Source organism: Quercus lobata, chromosome 2 (assembly GCF_001633185.2).
Source record: "Quercus lobata isolate SW786 chromosome 2, ValleyOak3.0 Primary Assembly, whole genome shotgun sequence".
In the NCBI taxonomy this organism is placed as follows: Eukaryota; Viridiplantae; Streptophyta; class Magnoliopsida; order Fagales; family Fagaceae; genus Quercus; species Quercus lobata.
In genome coordinates, this window is record NC_044905.1 from 430,930 (window position 1) to 453,978 (window position 23,049).

A 23,049-nucleotide genomic window follows, 5' to 3' on the forward strand; every position below is an offset into this window, starting at 1 on the left:
TATATATATATATATGAGTCATACATTTTCTCCTAACCAATCCAGAAAAACCGTATTCAAGAATATCCAAACTCTATAAGCTAACATATATATATATATATATATAAATACTATAATTGGTTGACTAATTCAAACATATTCATATACACTTCTTCCTTTAAATCACTATGAAGGAAGGCATTGTTCACATCAAGCTGACATAGATACCAACCTTGCATAGCAGCCATTGCAAGAAGGCATTTGACAGAAACCAACTTAGCAACAAACTTAGCAACAGGGGAAAAAGTCTCAAGATAGTTAAGACCTTCCTTTTGAGTGAAGCCTTTAGCAACCAATTTAGCCTTATACCTCTCCACACTCCCATCAAACTTATACTTCACCTTATACACCCATTCACACCCAATAGTCTTCTAATGAGAAGGTAAAGGAGTGAGAACCCAAGTATGGTTAGCTTCAAGAAGAATATATATATATATATATATATATTTTAAATGTACACTCTTATTCCATGGAATATATGTAACATGTTACATTAAATTTAAATTTATTATATAATTTAAGAATTGTCGAATTTTTTTTTTTTCAAATATAAGCATCATACCTATATTATTGAAATTTGAATTTTAAGATAATTCTGTGAGTATTTATTATTTTATTGCTTTTTAGGACCCAATATCGATAATTTCTAAAGAGTTTGGTTAAAATAGAATAAAATTTCATACTTTTTCAACCCAAAAATTGAAGGAAAAAAGAAAAGAAAATTTGAGCAAAAAACTAAAAAGGCAATCTATAAAAAGAATCAATTTAAAGCTCAAATAGTTTGAAAGGTACCAAATGGACTAAAGTAGACTCAATTGGACCAAAGTGCATTGAATGGACTAAATTGGATGGAATTGACCGAAATGCTATGCTAATGTAATTTAACAAAAGAGTAACAATAATAAATGCTACACTTAAGGTTTTAAATATTATATAAATATGGATATATGAAATAAAAAAAGAGTTGTGTCATAAATGTAATAAACGGTCAAAACATTTTCAAAATAACTGAATCTTGTAGGTCAAAATAAAATAAAATAAAATAATAGACTGTGATCCACTATAACTAAAAAAAAAAATATTGTAAAAATATTGTGACATTTTATTGTGTCGATATATATATATATATATATACCTTTTCAAATAGAATACATAATCCTATGCATAGACACAGCTGTTACTAGCTTACTATTATATTCGGATTAGACTTAAGTTTTACAAATTAAAAGTTTGAAATAGTCTATCATTTGCAAATCTATGTAAATTCCTACACAGAACTCTATACTCTATATATGGTCCACTGTCTACTCTTTCACTCATCACTCAGACTTTGATCACTGTCTCACTCGTTTCAACTTTCAACCTCACTTCCTACTCTGCTTTGCTAAAAAAAGCAGCAAAGCATGGAACAATTCAAAGGGCAACCTCGGCTCCCGAAATTCGCTGTTCCAAAACGCTATGACATACGGCTGAAACCGGACCTGAGCGCATGCAAGTTCAGTGGCTCCGTGGCTATCGAGCTCAACATCGTGGCGGATACGAGGTTCATAGTCCTCAACGCCGCCGAACTCTCCGTTGATACCCCCTCCGTATCTTTCACTCACTCTTCTGATTCGAAGGTATCACCCTAACTTTACTTTTAAACTAATGGTAATGGTAATGGATTTTTTGGTAGTAACATGTAACTGCTTTAACTTAACATTATTCCAAATTATTCTTGCTAACTTTATATAGTTTTGCTGAGCTCTAGCTTATATGTGAATGAACAATGAATGAAGTTTTGAATTTGGGCAGGTGTTAAGGCCTTCAAAAGTTGATGTGGTTGAAGAAGATGAGATTTTGGTTTTAGAGTTTGCTGACACGCTTCCCATTGGGATGGGACTCCTCACAATCCGCTTTCAAGGAACTTTGAACGACAAACTGAAGGGCTTCTATACAAGGTACTACAATGAGTGATGCTTGTTTTCATAATATTTTGCAAATTTTATTACATAACTCTTATAAACTAGTACTAGGCTCTCTCAGTCAACATAAAATGAATAAAAATAGAAGACAAAACACTTTCACACACTCACAAAAGACGCGAAAACGTGACTTGAAGTTGCAATTTATACTAAAGCTACTGTCATGTTTATTATAAAAACTTTAAAATTAATGTAGCATTGAATGTCATTAGTGCACTCTAACAATATAATAAACAAAATTGCCTAAGGTGTTGTTTCTTTGTAACTAACGATACATCTAGCTTTGTAAAATTTATATAGTTAAAAGATGGGGTCAAGATATGTTTGGTCCCTTTCATTTTTTTTAGAGAGGCTGATTCATAACTTAAACCAATTAATAACCTATCACTTTTTGTGGAAGGCAACTGTCAACGCACCAAAACTTAACCTCTATATATTAAAAACAGTAAAAAAAAAAAAAAAACAGTGCTTTCAAATATACTTAATGTGATCTTTAATGGGATTGAAACCTATGATTGCATGCTTCGCCATTTTACTTATAAATGGAGCTAAATGTCTTCTGTTTTTGGCTAAATGATAATTTTACTGGTAAGTAGTAATGTGAATATGTTTAAGTTATTATTTTGCTTTCCAGTACATATAATCACAATGGTGAGAAGAAGAATATGGCAGTTACACAGTTTGAACCAGCTGATGCTAGGCGATGCTTTCCGTGTTGGGATGAACCTGCTTGCAAGGTGTCACAATCGCTCTCTCTCAATTAATTTAAATTCTTGTACTTCTTTGCTTCTTTTGCTTAAATGAAATCTTATATCCGACCACTCTTCATGCTGCATTTTAGAAGCTTGTGTACCTCTCATGAAGCTAGTGTTTTGATTATTGTGACCAAATTAGTTTTGGATTAGAAGTAGATTTGCTTGATTCTGTTTCGAATGAATGCAAACAAAAGCTTATTGGATCCTTCTTTTGGGCATTTGAGTGTTGCAGGCTATGTTCAAAATCACATTGGATGTGCCATCCAAACTGGTAGCTCTTTCCAACATGCCAATTTTTGAAGAAAAAGTGGATGGGGATCTGAAGACAGTTTCATACCAAGAATCACCGATAATGTCTACATATTTGGTGGCAATTGTTGTTGGTTTGTTTGATTATGTGGAACATCTTACATCTGATGGTAAAACAATACACTATGTTCACTATTTCCTGTGGTATTATGATCCTTGTTCTTGATAGTGTAATCTTATATCACTTTGCAGGTGTTAAAGTTAGAGTATACTGTCAAGTTGGTAAAGTAAATCAAGCGAAATTTGCGTTGGGTGTTGCTGTTAGGACGCTTGAATTATACAAAGAGTAAGCTTTACTATGAATCACCACCAATCCATCGATTGCGAGACAAAGTATACAAGCTTTAGCTAAATAATGCATTTAAGTGGACATTGGATCATGGTTATTGGCGATCCCTCAAATTGTTACATGTTGGTGCTTACGTTGTATTATTTAAAATTCCAATTAACTAGGATCATTTCTACAGCTACTTTGAGGTACCTTACTCCCTGCCCAAATTGGATATGGTTGCAATTCCTGATTTTGCTTTTGGGGCCATGGAGAATTATGGTTTGATTACATATCGTGAAACGGCTTTGCTCTACGACGATCAGCATTCTTCAGCTACTAATAAGCAGAGGGTAATGTGCATATTGTGAACACTGCTCTTTTTGTCCCAACTTACTTTGGCTAATGCAGTATGGAGCTATTGTTTTAATATGTGTACACAAAATGTTTAATTATTATTATTATTTTGCTACTGTAAAGGTTGTGATATGTGTAGCACATGAACTGGCACATCAGTGGTTTGGAAATCTTGTAACGATGGAATGGTGGACTCATTTGTGGCTGAATGAGGGGTTCGCAACATGGGTATTTATTACATCGGATTTTAATTGATCTGAACTGAGCTGTCTGTTAAAATTTAAAGATTGGTTTATTTAGTTGTGTTTTGAACATGAGAGCTCAAGCTTGTCACCAAGCTACATAACATGTTTTACATCATTTATTTTGTCAAACAAGCTGAAGCTTGCTCATGCGTTTATTTATTAAATTATTTCCTTCTTGTATAAAGTCATAGTTTTTTTTTTTTAGAAGATTTAAAGTCACAGTTAACTGTTCATAACTTGCTCATATATATATTATTTATGCTTAAGGTGATCTGATCAGGTTACTTGATAGATAACTTCTTTTTATTCATGGACCTATAAAAATTAACTTCATCTACCTTGTATTCACACATAACTTTTAACCATGAATTAGACTATTTATAAGACCAAGTGAATAAGTTGAAACTGGTAATATATATCGTATATATGATCTTATAATATATACAAGCCTCAGGTCCATGAGCTTGCCCACTAACTTGTTACAATGCTTCAACTTGGGTTGTTTATCAATCAAGCTTGGCTTGAGCTTGGGATCATTGTTAAATAAACTAACATAAACCTTTCTTTCCCCGGAATGTAGCCTGAGTTATTTGTAAGGGTCCTATGTCTATAAATTATTGCTTATTTCATTGCATTCTTGTAAATTATATATCGGTTATTTGAATGTGTTCAGGTTAGTTATTTAGCAGCTGATAACTTGTTCCCAGAATGGAAAGTGTGGACTCAGTTTCTTGATGACTATACAGAGGGTCTTCGGCTGGATGGGCTTGCAGAGTCCCATCCCATTGAGGTAATTCTGTATGCGCTATTTTTTTTTTCTTGGTATAATTGCTTTAAGAAATTATATTATCACTTTTTTGAGTATATCTCAATATAAGCAAACTTTTTTAGGTGGAGATAAATCATGCTAGGGAGATTGATGAAATTTTTGATGCAATAAGTTACAGAAAAGGTGCATCTGTTATCCGGATGCTGCAGAGCTATCTTGGAGCTGAATGCTTTCAGGTTGGTTGTTAGAGTTGCTGCTGGTATATGTTTCTTGTCCAAATAAAAATATTTCTTATGATTGAAGAAACTCCTTTCTCTCCACCCCAAATTGACATGAAATTAAACCCTTCATAAATTAAGTCTTTGAGAAAGATAGAACAATAGGAATTTTCTTTTTTTGTGAGTTCTTAAGAGATTAGAGCGGTTTTGTTCAAAAATATTTGGATATAATGAAAGAGGTTTAGGAAGTAACCATTAACATTATGAATACTGTATAATTCATATTTTGAAAAGTGCTTTCTGTTTATATATAGAAACAATGGTAATGCTCATCTAGATAAGAAATAGTAGAAAGTATATCTACTTGATATCTGGTGACATGGCCTCAGCTTGATTAACTTCCAGATTATTTCTTGGCCTCCATTTATTACTTAAATGAGTGCAGTTAAAGTTCGTTCTTTTAAGGTTCATCTTTGCCAACAAATCATCTTCTGCAATATACGAGATAATTGTTCAAATTTATTCATTGGATTAAGATGCTCAATTTGGCTTTCTCATTTGTAAAATATTTCTTATGTAATTATATATCAATTAATTATCTTTTTTCTCACATATGTAAATTCTTTTCCCCCCTGGTTTTAATTGTTTTATTCTCTCTCTTTTTTTTTGGTAACCAGAGGTCACTTGCTTCATATATAAAAAAATTTGCTTGCTCGAATGCAAAGACAGAAGATTTATGGGCTGCACTTGAGAAGGGATCCGATGAGCCTGTGAACAAGCTAATGAATTCATGGACAAGGCAAAAAGGGTACCCAGTCATCACTGTTGAAGTCAAAGATCAGAAATTGGTGTTTGAGCAGGTTTCTTGTGTCTGGTCTCTTTCACCCACTTTTTCTTGAAATAGCATATCTTAACCCTGATGCATATTGAGTTGTTTCAATTTGTAGTGAGCTTCACTTAATAATATTTTGAGAACTTTCTGACTTTTGACAAATCAATGTAATCATGGCAGTCGCAATTTTTGGCAAGTGGTTCTCATGGGGATGGGCAATGGATTGTTCCAATAACATTATGCTGTGGCTCATATGATGTGTGCATGAATTTTCTATTGGAATCAAAGTCTGGAACTCTTGATATGAAAGAATTCCTGAGTGACAAAAGCAATTTGGCATCTGCTTGGGTAAAACTTAATGTCGATCAGACTGGTTTCTATAGGGTAAAATATGATGAGGACCTTACAGCTAGACTCCAACATGCAATAGAGAACAAACACTTGTCTGCAACAGACAGATATGGTAATTTTGATATTTTTACTCATACCTGCTATTATCTTATGATGATATGTATGTATGGTAGAAAAGAGCTCTTAATACAACTCATTTGTTTAACAGGCATCCTGGATGATTCATTTGCCCTTTGTATGGCTCGCCAGCAGTCTTTGAATTCATTGCTTACCTTGATGGGTGCTTATAGGGGGGAACTTGAATATACTGTGCTGTTTAATTTAATCAATGTAATGTTCACCTCTTGTTTAAGACTCAAGTATACTTCAGTTGTGCTGTTAGTCCTAATTCTGATCTCTCTATTCACAGATAAGTAACAAAGTTGAAAGAATTGCAGCTGATGCAACACCTGAGTTACTGGAATACATTAAACAATTTTTTATTAGCCTTTTCCTGCATTTAGAAGAGTAAGTTGTCCTATATACAAATAATTGAAATTCCTATGGTGGCCTTTGTTTATTAGCATTCAGTTTGCTCTGTCTACTAATTTTTCAACATAAGTGATACCTTTGAAGTTGATTATATTCCATTTGTGAAATTTTGGTTGAGTAAGCCCTACCTATATGATGTTAACTATTAAGGTACTGGAATGTATGACATTGACAAAGTTGATTATATTCCATTTGTGAAATTTTGGTTGAGTAAGCCCTACCTATATGATGTTAACTATTAAGGTACTGGAATGTATGACATTGACAAAGTTGATTATATTCCATTTGTGAAATTTTGGTTGAGTAAGCCCTACCTATATGATGTTAACTATTAAGGTACTGGAATGTATGACATTGACAATACATTTCAACAGATTTAGAGCATGAGAGTATCATTTCTTTATTTACTGAATAATTAGAATATTAATAGGCGTTTAATATGTTACTATTGAGTATCAATTATATATATATATATATATATGGCATTTTTTTTCTCTGAATTAAGTCAATTTATTTCTTTCTTAAATAGAGCTGCTAATAGTAAATAAATAACAGAGAGAGATATTTTTTCATTAAATCTAGGGGATATATGTAGATGTCTCAGAATGTAAAAAGAGAGCTTTAAGGAAGAAGAAAGAGTCATTAAAGAATCGTTGCAAATAGTAATATTTATTTCTTTTATTTGGAGATATTCTATATATCGTAGTCAAGATAAAAATTGTCATACATATTAATAATTATCTAAAGTTGCTAATGTAATATGTATAAAACTATCTAAGGAATAAGGAAGCATGTAGGATGTTTGAAAAAGTTTAGGGAAGGTATCTTTGACCTGATAGTTGCAGACCACCAACAATTTATATCAAACCTTACATGCTAATAGAAACCCAGTGTATCACTTACCTAAATAATGAGCACTCAAAACGTTGAGCAAGGCCAAGAGCCTTATAACTCAGTAGCATTGCTTGCTCTTATTAATAAGGAGAACCAAGGTTCAAATCCCCCTCCCTTATTTGTTGTAACTATCGAAATATACCCAATGTGTATCACTGACCAAGATAATGAGCACTCAAAAACTTTGAGCAATGCAAAGAGCCTTATTGCTCAGTAGCATTGCTTGCCCTTATTTATAACGAGAACCAGGGTTCAAATCTCCCTTCCTTATTGTTGTAACTATTGAAATATATATATATATATATATAAACTTTGAGCAAGATTAGCTTTTTTTTTTTAATATATATAATTTTTCATTTATTTTTGTTCAATGTTTGAATTTATTTTGCAGTAAGCTTGGATGGGAGCCTAAGACAGGCGAGAGCCATCTAGATGCAATGTTGAGAGGAGAGGTTTTGACTGCCCTTGCTGTGTTTGGGCATGATCTGACACTAAAAGAAGCAAGTAGACGTTTCTGTGCATTCTTGGATGACAGAAATACACCACTCCTCCATCCTGACATAAGAAAGGTCGGTAAAAAAATAAAGCATTAATCAATCACTAGAATTTCTCAGTCTACAATATCTATCAAGTACTCTAATGGGCTGTGGTTGCAGGCAGCATATGTGGCTGTAATGCGTAAAGTCAGCACTTCAAACAGATTTGGTTATGAATCTCTTTTGAGAGTTTACAGAGAGACTGATTTGAGCCAGGAGAAAACACGCGTTCTAAGTAATAACATATCATTATTTAAAATGTTGCAAAACATTTGAATCTCTCTAGTATGTTGGAGACATATCTCTTTTTGTGCTTGTAGGTTCATTAACATCTTCTCCAGATCCCAACATAATTCTTGAAGCTCTCAACTTTTTGTTGTCTTCTGAGGTATATATAATTGTGGAGGTCAAAAACCTTTTAATGCAAGTTGATGAATAATGGTCTGATGGGGCTTGGGATGTTGATGCTAGCTTTATTTCCCATTTGATCTAGGTTCGTCCCCAAGATGCTGTTCTTGGACTTTCTGTTAGTAGGGAAGGACGCGAAACAGCTTGGACATGGCTGAAGGTAATACTCCATTTGTAATGTAAAATGCAAAAAGCACATTGCAGTGAAGAAATTCAATTGTTCATGTGCATGCACTATATCCATGTTATACATTGATCAAAATTGTGCAAAACAATTAGGTGACTGGTCTAAGATCTGGCATGTGGATTTGAGAAAGACAAAGGAGTTTTACCATATACAAGGGACAGGGCACTCACCTTCCTTCCTGTAGGAAAAACATGCTTATGGTGCATCTCATGTATTTATTGATGATAAAAGGGAAAATGGGAGAGATGCTAGAAGCGTATGTTAGAAATCAACACTAACTCTATTGTTTCTAGAAACTTCTAGAACTTCTCACACAATCTCTCTCTCTAGAAATTTCTAGAGTTCCACTCAATTTACTTCTTTCCGAAATTCTCTAGAAAGTTCTCTTGCATTCTGGAAATTTCTTCATGATGCTCTTTCCAGATTTCTCTATGAGATATCTCTAGAGACTTCTATGAAGAAGTAAATCTTAGCCACATGTTTATAGAATAGTCTAGAAGCTTGGTAAATAACGTATTCAAAAAGAAGATGCTAGAAGCTTCAAGTTGGTTTCCTAACCAACATACACCTAGTATAAATAGATGTGGTGGTATGTGAAGGTGTACAGTGTGAGACTAGTGAGAGACTAGTGTGAGAGACTAGTGTGTGAGACTAGTGAGACTAGTGTGATGTGTGAGAGACTTGTGAAGAGTGTGAAGTGAAGAAATAAGTAAGAGTTATTGTGTAGTGTACATTTTGACAAAAGACCCACACCTAAGTTCCATAGCTTTGGGTCTGCTATCCTGATCATGATTTTCCTACCCCAGGGGTAAAGGCCCTTCCCTTTTTGGCTGGTTGTGGGCGAGGAGGGATTCGAACCCCCGACACCATGGTTCGTAGCCACGTGCTCTAATCCTCTGAGCTACAGGCCCCACCCCATCTCCAGTGGATCTGTTCCCAGGAGTACCCTAAAAAAAAAGAACCTTTCCTCTCCCCAGCCAGTTTGGGTTAAGAAGATGTGAAAGCGCCTCTCTCTCTATAAGAACGGTACATTCCGAGGCGTGAAGTGGGAGAGAAGGGGTTTCATAATTGGGGTTTTGAATAAGACAACCCTTTCATTTTTTTTTTTTTTTTTTCCTTTTTCATATTGAGAAGTAATAAGAATGAGAGGTGTCAAGCTTTTTATCATCTTGGCGTTGAGCTATTTTTCCGTAGGACCTCCCCTAAAGTATCGTCACCACAGTAGAGTTTAACCACCAAGTTCGGGATGGATTGGTGTGGTTCCTCTATGCCTAGGACACCAGAATATCGAATACATAGGTGTCTAGAGAGTTGGTGTGTGTCTTGTAAAAGCATTAGTGCTTGTAAAGTGTTGTAATTCAAAGAGTCAAGTTTTAATAAAAGCTCTCTTGTTCAGTCATTTGTTCAATAAACTAGTGTCAAAGCTTCCGCTAACTCAACAGCGTATATTTATCTAGTCAAGAAATCAGTTGGAAGAGATGCCATTGAACCTTTAAGATCCCTATGCCTAAGGAACTGTCCAAGTTTTTTATTTATTATTATTATTTATTTAAGGCACAAGTATTTGTGCAATCCCATTAGATTTGATCAAAACCAAATATTTGTGCCCCAGAGAAGATGAAGTTGTCTGTGAAAGTAGCTTGTAGGAGTTTTAGATTCTGAAATATATCTTAGATTTTATGTTAGAAATATCAAGTTAATCCACATAGATCACATATATATCAGAATTGCTAGTTTGAACACAAGTACATTTATAGTTTATCTTGGTTAGAAATTCCTTGATGCGGTTTTTAATTATTCTTTTTCTAGCTTATTGTTGCTAAAATCTTTATGTATAAATGAAAGGGTAACTTGTTTTGAATTACTTTGGCACTGATCCCATGTTATTCTATTTTTGTTTTCATCATGAGTACATTCCTCTTTGCTATCTAATGCAATTTTTCTCCTATGTGATTGAAATACAGGATAATTGGGAGCATATTTCAAAAATCTGGGGTTCTGGATATTTAATAACTCGCTTTGTCAACTCAATTGTATCGCCGGTTTGTCTCTCCCTTTCCTTCCTCCTCCTCTTTTTTGTTGTTAGTTCTATAAGTATCAGTTTTTGTCCTTTGTGTCTCGATTACAAATACACTTGTTAGTTGTTATTGTTATTGCTTATCTTTTTTTTTTTTTGTTTGTTCTATTCTATTTGTCCCCCAGTTTGCTTCGTTTGAGAAGGCCGAGGAAATAGAGGAGTTTTTTGCAAGTCGTACTAAGTCCAAGATTGCTAGAACCTTGAAGCAGAGCATTGAAAGGGTTCACATAAATGCAAATTGGGTTCAGAGTGTTCAGAATGAGGAACATCTTGCCAAGGCCTTGAAGGGATTGGTACTCGGGAAGATCTAGGAGATACTTTTATTTGGCCTTTGTTGTCAAGAAGAAAGCAAGTGGATTACATTTCACAACTTTCATAATGTAAATTTGCCAAACAGGTGTGACAGTAATAAATCAGACATATACCATTTTTATATTAACTAGTCACGAACCTGCGCGTTGCGTGTGATAAATATTTTTATGGTGGTTTTATTATTATTATTATTATTTTTTTACAATTTAAACTAATCTAATAATGAGTAATGTATTTCGAAAATTATATTTTTATTTATTATAGGAACAATCATAAAAAGTAATATAGGAATGTGGGGGTTTTTTCCCGCGCACACTCAGCTCATTGTCCGCTTTGGAGAGCCAAGTCCGCACGGATTTGTCCTTGTCCCCGAGTGTGGGAACCTTGGGTGGACAGATCTTCGGGCCAAGGGCTTGCCTTGTAAGAGGGTGTGAATAAGAAGAGACAAAAATAAAGGAAGATGAAGGGAAAGAGGAAGAATGATATTAATGTAGAGGGTAGTGGGAAGATAAAAATGTAAGTGATGGAGAAAGATTGTAGAAGTAGTGGGAAGATGAAATGGTAAGGGAGAGAGAAATGTTGGAGAAGTGTAAATATTAAAAAAAAATAAATGTTAAAACAATTATAGGAAAATTGGAAAGGAAAAAAAAAAAAAAAACCCTAAAGCTTGAAAGGCTTCAACGTTTTGTTTTGTTTTGTTTTTTTGGTTTTGTTTTGTTTTGTTTTGTTTTGTTTATTTATTTATTTATTTTAACCTGGAAAGGCTTTGGGTTGGGCTTGATAGTAGAACTAAATAAATAAAAGGTGGGTTGGATTAATTATACAAATTTATTATAGGATGATAGTGGAAGTAAATAAATAAGTAGTGGGCTACATTTATAGGGTTGAGAATTGTAAAAAACATTTTAAAATTGTTGGACAAATTATATTTAAAAAAAAAATGACATGGCAACTGATATGACGCAACGTGAGAGTAGCAACATTAAACGCTACGTTTCAGCTTTTAGTAATATATAGATATAGATAGATAATATATCTTCTGGATCTCCCTTTTGTTTAATTTTTCTTCCTTTTTTTTATTATTTTTTATTTACAATGGAAGTTCTAACCTCTAATAGCATTCTTGGTGTTAAATCGTTAATGCATGTTTCCTAAAATAATATCTGTCCTCTATATCTACAATCCTTTGCTATGTATACTATGCATTGCTTGATTAAGTCTACCCTAATGTGTAAGGAATTTATTGCTCAAATTGAAAGTCTAAGGAAAATAATACTCATGTCAAAAGACTCAAAACTCAAGGTAATATTTGTAGAAATCCCTTAATATAATGCCAAGTATTTTACTAAGTAATTATACTTTTGTTCCCTACAATTTGAGATAAGTTTGATTTTAGTCCTTCAAATTAAAAAAAACTTTGATTAGGTTCTTGAATTCCAAAAAATGAACAATTCCATCCCTTTGTCTATGGGTCAGTTTGATTTTGGTCCTTAAATATGAATTTTTTTTATATTGGTTCTTTAAATATGTGGTTGAGTAAATTTGGTCCCTAAAAAATTGGGTGCCTCATATGCCAATTAATCATGTAAATAGAAAATCGATGGGGAGATCAAATTGTGTTCCTTTTTTTTAAATTTCAAGGACCAAATTTGAGGGACAAAAATTGAACATACAAGGATGAAATGTATAATTTACCATTCTATTATCCATCTAATGGCATATTTCCAAATTGAACATTAATATTTACATCAATCCTAAACTCAAAAGTTTTTATTTTATTAGATGCTATAGGAATATAGGTGACTTGATATTCCAAACTAATACAATGAAGTTACCAAATACAAAAAATATATTTTTTTTCCACCAAATTCTTGTAAGCTTATGTCATATTTTTTTTAGGGTTGTAAGTGAATTAAACTATTTATTAATAGCTTGGATTCAGCTAGAGAGAAACATTTTCTTCATTTATTTAGCAAATGAGCCAAGTTTCAGTCTATACTTAGGCTCAATTTGATAGGTCTAACACCACAGACAGTGGCGGAGCCAAGATTTCAGTTTAGAGGGGGCAAGATTGAAAAAAAATACTAAAAACAAAAGTAATCTAAAAATATTAATAGATAATAAAAACAAAATAAATAGAGAATTGTAACTACAAGTATATATTTCATATTATTAAAACAAAGAAACAAAAATGATCAATCATAGTTACTAACAATCAAAGTGAGAAATTAATTTAAATACATAAAATTTAGACATAATTTGATTGCTTAAAATAAATTAAAAAAATAAATCAATCTACAAAAGTTAACTCTGGAACCTATTAATTGAATTGTCATACAAAAATAACTTTTTCATAATAAATTTTACGATTGTTAAAATAGTGGACTGTGACTTGTGAAGGAAATAAAGTAGTGGGTTTATTAATATAAGTTGTTCACCCTTTACAGTTAACTATTTTCATAATTGTGAAATTTATTGTGAAGAATGTTATGTATATAGCATTATAATTATAATAAGAAAAGAAAAGAAAAATTAGAATAGGAAAGAAAAGTACTGTAAATAGTAGAATGGATGGGACAAGATCAAGACTACTTGAAATAAATACTACTTAAGAATAGTAAAATAGGTGAAAGTGTGATGGCAGGAGAGAATTGAGGAGCATTTTTTTCTTTTCTTTCTTTCAGGTGTCAGGGCTGTTTCATAATGGTAGGAGTGCTTTTTCCATTTTTTTTCACTAACGGAGAGCAAACTACTTAAATAGACTTCGTATAGCATGTACCAAGGCATTTTTTAGAGGAGTCAGGGGGGGGGGGCAATTGCCCCCTTTCCCCCCCCCCCCCTTGGCTCCGCCCCTGACCACAAACATGGGTAACTCACTCTAAGTTCTTACGGGGCCAACTCTAGGCATAAGCTGCTTGGGCAATTGACTAGGTGGGGTCAGAAAAAAGCCTTAAAATTTTAGAGAAAATTACATTTTATACCCTATACCTTAGGTGTATAACAAAAAAAAAAAAAGGGTTGTTTGGTACCTCATCTCAAAAATAGTTTATTTATTTTTTAAATAAACAAACAAAAAATGGATGGATTTTACTAGTTTTGAGTTGTTTGGAAACTCTTTTTTTTTTTTTTTTTTTAATAAACAATTCGTGGAAAACAATCTTCTAAAAGCAACTTTGTGCTTTTTTTTCAAATCTCTTCTTTTCTTTTTGTGTCATTTTTGTAAGTAAGTGGTAGATATTGTTATAATAAAACTAAACATACTCTAAAACTAAACATACTCTAAAACTAAACATATTAGTTTCAAAATTAATAAATAGAATCCCAATGTTAAAAAAGAAAAAAAATCAAACATTAAAGTTTCAAAAAGTAACATATTAAATTTCAAACTCAGTTCTTTTTATATCAAAAAGTAAGTATTACTACCGCACACCCTTGGTGTAGTGGTCACTCCATAATTATAAATACTTGTGGGGTGTGAGGGGGGCAAGGACCGGTGTTCAAGTCTCTAGGAGGGAGTTTCACATACATATACACTTAGATTAGGTTAGAGTAAAAATTCTATTTTGTATAAAAAAAAGGAAGAAGTAAGTATTAAATCTCAAACATAGTCCCTTTCACTTAAATGGTATTTGGCCTAATATATCATATTTAAATCTTAGGGTTTTATTTATTATTTTTAAAATTATATGAGTAAATTTGTTACACCTTAAATTATAGGGTTTAAATTGTAATTTTATCCATTAAAAATAATGTAGTTTATTTTAAGTTAGTTGTTGGTTTTTTATTTTCTGAAAAAAAAGAAGGAGAAAATGAATATAGGTGGGATGGGTTAAAAAAAAAAAAAAACTAAAAACTTGAATAAAATAATTTTGAAGGAAGTCGTAGTCGTAGGGTAGCGAGTAAATGGTTGTGCTAGCGAAGAAACAAAACCTGCTCTCATTCTCATTCTCACTCTAAACTCTCCCATTAATTTGAGGTAATTCTGTTTCTGTATGCGCTATTATATTATTAGAAACAATGGTGAATTACTTGAAATGAGTGCAGCAGAGCAGTAGTTAAGGTTCATTTTTTCTAAGGTGGTCCGGTCCATGCATCTTTGTCAACCAATCAATCATCTTCTGCAATATACATATACATATACATATGAGATGAGATAATTAATTGTTCTAATCTATTCATTGGATTAAGATTAAGAAACTCAAAATTTCTATCTCGCTGAGTTTATGACAAATCAATGTCATGTAATATTTTTGGAGTTCCCATCTCATGAGGATGGGCAATGGATTATTGGGTTCCCAAAAACGTTATGCTGTGTACATGTATGTAACATTGAATTTTCTACTGGAATCTAATCTTGATAAAATCAGTTTGGCATCTTTTGCTGCTTAATGTCTAACTCTACCAGACTGACTGGTTTCTATGCGATGAGGACCAATTGGCAATTGCAGATAAACGAGAACGAATACTTGTCAGATTTGGTACTTGTACATTCTCATACCTGCTTACTTTTATCTCATTCTCATTGATGCCCAAGTGTTGATGGTAGTAGAAAACAGCACTTATTCATTTAATAGGCATCCTGGTCCTGGGTTGGATGATTCATTTTCCCTTTCTATGTCTCGCCAGTCGCCACCACCATCATTGCTTAGTCATGGGTGTCTAATTTAATCTATGTAATCTTCACCTCTTCTTTAAAACACTCAGTTCTGCCCCTACTCTTAATTTAATTCTGGTCGGTCCCTCTATTCACAGGTAAATTTTCAAGTTTAAAGAATTGCAGCCGATGCAACCCCCGAGTAACACTAGAATTCCTGCTTTTAGCACACTAAGACGTCCTATATACAAATAATTTAAATTCCTATAATGTGGTGGTCCTTGTTCATAAACATTTAGGTTGCTCTGTCTGTCTACTGTTTTTTTTTTTTTAATAAATATAATTGATATTTTTGAAGTTGATTATATTCCATTTGGATGACAATTCATTTCGACATATTTAGAGTATGCCAATATCATTTCTTTATTTATTCAATAATTAGAATATTAATATGTGATTAATATGCTACCATCAATTTTATATATATATATATATAAATATAATACTTTTTGGGCTTTTGTTATTTATTGAGAACTGGAAACGATGTCTTCTGAAGGAGTCTGCTTAACACTGTGATTACTAGCTAAACACATATCTACTATGAAAATACAAATGAAACCCAGAATCTCTGTGCAACAAAAAAAAATTCGATCTTGGAGAATATTGCTGTTATCTCACTATTCCTTCTTGTTATGATATCTGTGTATGATCCTTCATATTTATATCTTTTTATGAATACTTGCTAGGAATGAAAGCACTTTAAGACGGTGACCCCAAGTGGGGGGGGGGGGGGGGCAGTGGGAACACGTATAATGGAGCATTTTGAAATTCTAGAGCAGATTGGGAAAGTTTCTTTTGGTTCTGCTCTTCTTGTGAGGCATAGACATGAAAACAAGAAGTGAGGACACTTACTGTTTATGTTTTAACATTTAATTTGACAGTTGAACTACGTTCGAGGTGAAATTGCTTGTTTCCTATGTTCAGGTATGTGTTGAAAAAATCTGTCTTGCTTGCCAGACTGATAGGACTTGCACATCTGCCCACCAGGAGGTCAGTGTTTTCATATTATTCTTCATTTTCTGAAAATGAAAACAGCTATATCAAGGTCATTATCTCTTTCCCTACAAGTTTAATGGATTGAAGGAATTTACTTCTCTTATGCTGGGAAATTTCTGAAAAAGGTGAAATTTAAGTGTCATTGTTCGATACTGAAAGATATTTTGTTGTCAATTGATTGTAGATACATAAATGGGAACCATCCATTAAGTCTCATTTGGTGCTTTTGGGAAAAATATTAAGTCTTATATTTGCTTGATGTTTGGATCCTGGTATGGTTCTTCATAAGTACTAACTACTAAAACACATTATGTTCCCTAATGATTTGTAGTTTAAATAATGATGCCTTTATTGTACATCTATCTATAATTTTAGCTTGTAAGATGCTTTCTTCTTTCTTTTAATTCTGCAGATGGAGCTTGTTTCTGAAGTACGGAATCCATTTATTGTAGAGTACAAAGATTCCTGGGTGGAAAGGGTTAGCATCATGTGTGCTTTAATTGTTTTACGTCTAATGAATGAAGCCTTAAGAATTTTTTATTATGACCCCCAAGCATTTTAAGGAACATATGTCCTCATTTATTACTAGTTCTACAATTGACATTTTAGTCTTTTCACTTCCAGGGTTGCCTTGTATGCATTGTCATAGGATGTTGTGAAGGAGGAGACATGTAAGTTATAATTCTTGCTTAATCAGCTATTTGATATATGTTAAAAAGACCGAATAGTCCAAAATTAGATTCTATTGTTGTATGTATTTTTTATTATTGTCATATTATAATTCTATATTGTAGACTGTGTTTCTTTTAATTTTTTTTTTTTAATTTTTATAATTATAAATATCTGTTAGAGAATATCAACTTGGATATGGAAAAATTTAGAAAGAGAGAAAATAATAGAAAAATTAAAATGACCAAATGGACCTGTGGGGGCCAGTCAATCAACAGGCCCATTAAGGTCAGGATCGTTGGGCCTGTGCCCATCTGAGGATGCATATCCGTTCGAGGAGGCCAAGTCAGGTCATAAGGGTAATTACCGAGGGGGGGTGGTAGTCAATATCACGAAAGTAGAGCTCCGTATTCGTCCGATGACGCCATACTCCTCGGCAGTACGCGTCCGAGGACGATCAGGACGCGGTCTTGTTACAACCGGATCTCGGAATTATGTCACCACTGAAGATGGGATAACAGACCAAGGGTAAGAAAGAAAAGACAAACAAATATCTATAACTATAGCTGCCTCCGCATTAATTACCTTTCAACCAACTCTCCAGCCGCATTAATGTGGAGGTGATACCTAAACAGTAAGGAGGTAGCCTTACAGCTGCCCATAGGAAGTTCTAGGAGGTGCTAGATGGGACAGAAAGAAATCTCTCGAACTCAACCTACATGTGTGTGGTGAGGATGGAACACAGAGGGTGGTATAGAAACTGAAGAAAGAACATGCAAAAAGGGGATCGGAACATAAGAGAAAGAAAGAAGCATAGACTGAGCAAGAAGAACGTGAAAAGCAAAAGAACTGTATCGATTACCAGAAAATAACCGATTGTTGTGCCAGCTCGGCCTTCAATATACGTGAGGGTGAATCTTTTCTTTCCAAAAAAGTTAATCTAGCTCTTAATACCCACGCTCTACAAATTATATTGTTTGGGCCTATTTACGTGCGAACCCAGTACCATTTTGGGTCGTTACAAATTGAGTCCTTACAATTGGCGCCGTCTGTGGGGAGAGCTTGTGTTAACTTAAAGGACTTTCGGTGCAACGTTTTTGATGGAGAAAGTGGGTCCACATCACCACGCGGCGGGACCGCATCAGGAGGATGCCAACCTGCACCAGGCAGAGTCAAGGGGCTCCCAGCATGGTGATCCCCGAAGGAGTCCCGAACGGAGAGAAGGCCATGAGGAGAGTGTACGTACGACTCATACCACTAGAAGCCACTCTCGTGGGAAGAGTCTCGTCTCCCACGCAAAGCATGATGGGAATCTGCAATGTGAGATTGCCGATTTGAAGAGAGAGTTGCGCCATGCATGGCGGGAGTGCTCCCCTCCTTGCTCCGAACTATCATCTGAGGAGTCGGATGGAGCTAGTTATAGGCGGAGATCGAGAACTCCGCCAAGCGAGACTTTCTCCTATGAGGAGGAGCACCGCCATTGACGTAAGTGTAGAAGTCCACATAGCAGGGGCTTGGGTAACGATGCCATGAACAAAGCCTTGAGTCAAATTTCCAAGTTGCCCTTTACGAGAAACATAGATAATGCGATTCATCCTCGGCGATTCCATCAGCCTACGTTCTCTCTGTATGATGGCCGGTCAGACCTGGTAGAACATGTAAGCTATTTTAGCCAGAAAATGGCTATCTACTCCAGGGACGAGGCTTTGATGTGCAATGTTTTTCCATCGAGTTTGGGTCCGATGGCGATGAGGTGGTTCAACGGCTTAAGTGCCAATTCTATTGGATCTTTCAAAACACTGACCCGGGCTTTTAGTGCTCGCTTTATTACATGCAGCAGGACTCCTCGGCCTTTGGGATCTTTGCTAGCTCTGTCTATGCGAGAGGGCGAGACTCTCAAGAATTACTCGGATAGGTACTGGGAAATTTTTAATGAAATAGAGGGAAAGAACGATGGTGTGGCTATAACCACTTTCAAAGCTGGCCTCCCAGCTGATCACGATTTAAGGAAATCCCTAACAGGTAAACCTGTCACCAGTGTGCACCAACTGATGGACATAATAGATAAGTACAGAAGGGTAGAGGAAGATCAACTTCAGGGAAAAGGAAAGGCCAAAGTGATCCCTCAGGAGAGGAGGGATTTCAGGTCAGACCGTTATAATAGCAGCCGACCCCGGAGGGATTTTGTTGGGCAGTCGGGTTCGGCGGACGCCCAGGTGGTTAATGCAATATTTCGAGAGCCAGTGCAGCAGGTTTTGGAGAAGATAAAGAACGAGCCATTCTTCAAATGGCCGAACAAGATGGCGGGAGAGCCTAGGAAATGCAACCCGAACTTATACTGCCACTATCATCAGGATCATGGGCACACGACGGATAATTGCAGGAATTTATGGGATCACTTGGAACAGTTGGTCCGTGAAGGGAAATTAAAACAACTCTTGCATCATTCCAGTGGAAGGGCGAGCCAAGCAGGTTCAAAGGTGCGTGGGGACGCTTCATCAAGACTCCCTCTAGGTACGATTAACGTCATCTTTGCTGCCCCGGGAAGGACTAGGTCTTGCCCTTCCAGGGTATTGTCGGTGTTCTGATCCCCGGTTGAGGATCATTCCCAAGCATTGAAGAGAGTCAGGGTGCGTGTCCCCCTGATTCTGGGCTTTTCAGATGAGGACATGGTTGGGACCATACAACCCCATGAGGATGCTTTGGTGGTAACGTTGAGAATTGACGGGTACGATGTCGGAAGGGTGATGGTTGATCAGGGTAGCGCTGTGGATGTAATGTATCCAGACTTGTACAAGGGGCTAGGTTTGAAGCCAGAGGACTTAACAACCTATAACTCTCCTCTAGTAAGTTTTGAGGGAAGGATGGTCACTCCCAAAGGACTGATCAGGCTGCCTGTGCAAGCATGTACGGATGTGGTGGAGGTGAACTTTATTGTCGTAGATGTTTTTTCTCCGTACACGGCTATTATGGGCAGACCTTGGCTTCACACCCTTAAAGCGGTCTCGTCTACTCTGCATCAGAAGGTGAAGTACCCATCCGGAGACCAAGTGTTGGAAATAGTAGGGAGTCAAGCGACTACTAGGCAATGCCCAGTAGCGGTTATACAGCATCGGCCAGAGGCAGAAACCTCGGCTACGGCCGACAATGAGTTATAACAATTAAAGTCCCCAATATCAGGCTTGGACATACCAGCCGATGGGGGTAGAGTGTGAAGATCTGGAGAAGGTAGTTGTTGCTGGCAATCCGGAAAAATTCTTCCAGGTTGGGGATAAATTGCCTTTGCAAGAGAAGGTGAGGTTGCTGGAATTCCTCCGAGCCAATGTGGACGTTTTCGCATGGAACCCGTATGAAGCCCCAGGGGTGGACCCGAATTTCATTTGTCATCGACTCAACGTGAATCCCGCCGTTATGCCTAGGAGCCAACCTCCTTGGCGACCATCGAAGGAACACGCCGAGGCGGTTAGAAGTGAGGTTGCCAAGCTCAAACAGGTTGGGGCTATCAAGGAAGTTTTTTATCCTCAATGGTTGGCCAATATGGTGGTAGTATAAAAGAAGACTGGAAAATGGCGGGTGTGCGTCAACTTCACGGATCTCAATAAGGCTTGCCCCAAGAATCCATTTCCCATGCCGAAGATCGACCAATTGGTGGATGCGACCGTGGGTCACCCTAGGATGAGTTTCTTGGATGCCTTCCAAGGGTATCACCAAATACCGCTGGCCGCCGACGATTAGGAAAAGACTGCTTTTGTAACCCCGATTGGGAACTACCATTACAAGGTGACGCCCTTCGGCTTGAAAAACGCTGGATCTACCTACCAACACATGATGACGAAAATGTTTGAACCGCAACTGGGTAGAAGTATTGAAGTTTATATCGATGATATGGTTGTGAAAAGTAAAGTGGCGTCCGAACATGTGGAAGACCTCACGAGTATCTTCGGGATACTGAAAAAACATAAGTTACGCTTGAATGCTTCAAAGTGCTCCTTTGGTGTAGGTTCCGGGAAGTTCTTGGGGTACATGGTGACCCATAGAGGAATTGAGGTGAACCCAGAACAGATTATGGCCATTAACGATTTGCAAGTACCTTGGAATCCAAAAGAAGTGCAGAAATTGACTGGAATGACTGCTGCGTTGAATCGGTTCATCTCCAGGTCGGCTGAGAGGTGTCGTCCTTTTTTCCGCCTATTGCATAAGTGGCAAGGATTTGAATGGATCGTGGAGTGTGCTGTAGCGTTCCAGCAGTTGAAAGAATACCTGTCCAGGCCACCTATCATTTCTAGCCCTGAGGTGGATGAGGTGTTGTTTGCTTATCTGGCGGTTGCCCCTCATGCAGTTAGTTTCGTCTTGATACAAGAAGACAATGGCGTCCAAATGCCAGTTTATTATGTAAGTAAATCCCTCCATGAGGCCGAGGTGAGATATTTGTCATTAGAAAAGGCCATATTGGCGGTGGTCCATGCAACACACAAACTTCTGCACTACTTTCAGGCCCATACCGTGGTTATATTGACCTAACTACCTCTTAAGTCCATACTCAGAAGTGCTGACTACACCGGAAGAATTGCTAAGTGGGGCACGATTCTGGGTGCTTTCGATATCAAATACATGCCTCGCATCTCTGTGAAAGGTCAAGTCCTTGCCGATCTGGTGGCTGAGTTTGCCGAATGCCAAGAAGAAGTTAATGTGAATCAAGGTCACATGGATGAAAAATCGGTTGGCCTAATATCCGCACAAGGTGGGTCCTTTTGGAGGGTGTACGTGGATGGGGCCACAAACCAACGACGAGCAGGATTGGGATTGGTGTTGATATCCCTCGAGGAGGTCATCATCGAGAAGTCGTTAAGATTAGGGTTCTCGGCTACTAACAACGAATCAGAATACGAAGCTTTGATAATGGGAATGAGTATGGTCCGAAAAATGGGTGGAAAGCAATGAAATTATTCTCAGACTCGAGATTGGTAGTCGGTCAGGTGAGAGGAGAGCTGGAGGCCCGAGACCTAAGGATGCAAGGGTATCTGGACCGGGTTAGGCGTATGCAAACAAAGTTTGAGTCTTTCGACTTATTGCATATTCCTCGAGGTGAAAATACCCACGCTGATTCCTTGGCAACCCTTGCCACCTCCTCAGTACGAAATTTTCCTCGGGTGATTATCGTCGAAGACCTGTGTACCCCCACCTCACCAGAAAAGGAGGTTTGCCAAATCAATCAAACCAGTCTGTCGCCAAACTGGATGGATCCCATATTAAAATTTCTTGAAAGTGACATATTGCTCGAAGATAAGGTGGAAGCTGAGAAAATATGAAGGAAAGCTTCTCGGTACTGGTTATTTGAAGATAAAAAGTTATACAAATGGTCCTTCTCTGGGCCATACTTGCTCTGTGTGCCTCCTGAGACAGCAGAGTCAATCCTGGAAGAATTGCATGAGGGCATTTGTGGGAGCCATACAGGAGGAAGGTCTCTATCATGTCGAGCCATCACACAAGGATATTGGTGGCCAAATATGCGGAAGGAAGCGCAGGAGTACGTTAGAAAATGCGATTAGTGTCAAAGATATGCTCCAAATATCCATCAACCGGGAGGAGTTCTTAACCCTCTCTTTAGCCCTTGGCTTTTTGCCCAATGGGGGCTGGACATTGCCGGTCCTTTTCCCAAAGCCATAGGAAACAAGAAG

The 23,049-nt window shown here is 36.4% G+C and overlaps 1 protein-coding gene and 1 non-coding gene across 3 annotated transcripts; one reads left to right on the forward strand and one right to left on the reverse strand.

Moving 5' to 3' along the window:
* The first annotated feature begins 1,254 nt into the window (after window positions 1-1,254).
* Window positions 1,255-11,212, forward strand: LOC115968958 (aminopeptidase M1-like). 2 transcript variants are annotated; one of them, XM_031088505.1, is made up of 19 exons: window positions 1,255-1,658; window positions 1,834-1,979; window positions 2,638-2,740; window positions 2,991-3,177; window positions 3,260-3,353; window positions 3,535-3,688; window positions 3,816-3,920; window positions 4,611-4,727; window positions 4,829-4,942; window positions 5,602-5,784; window positions 5,937-6,219; window positions 6,316-6,437; window positions 6,517-6,614; window positions 7,924-8,101; window positions 8,189-8,303; window positions 8,389-8,456; window positions 8,562-8,636; window positions 10,628-10,705; window positions 10,866-11,212. In XM_031088505.1, exons 1-19 carry the CDS (start codon window positions 1,443-1,445, stop codon window positions 11,049-11,051), a joined length of 2,622 nt encoding a protein of 873 aa, XP_030944365.1. In that variant the 5' UTR covers window positions 1,255-1,442; the 3' UTR covers window positions 11,052-11,212. The 2 variants fall into 2 exon arrangements, with proteins under 2 accessions (XP_030944365.1, XP_030944374.1); XM_031088514.1 differs by lacking the exon at window positions 3,816-3,920.
* On the reverse strand, window positions 9,501-9,574 carry TRNAR-ACG. Its single transcript has one exon. It is a non-coding gene; the product is annotated as a tRNA-Arg (tRNA).
* Window positions 11,213-23,049: the final 11,837 nt, after the last annotated feature.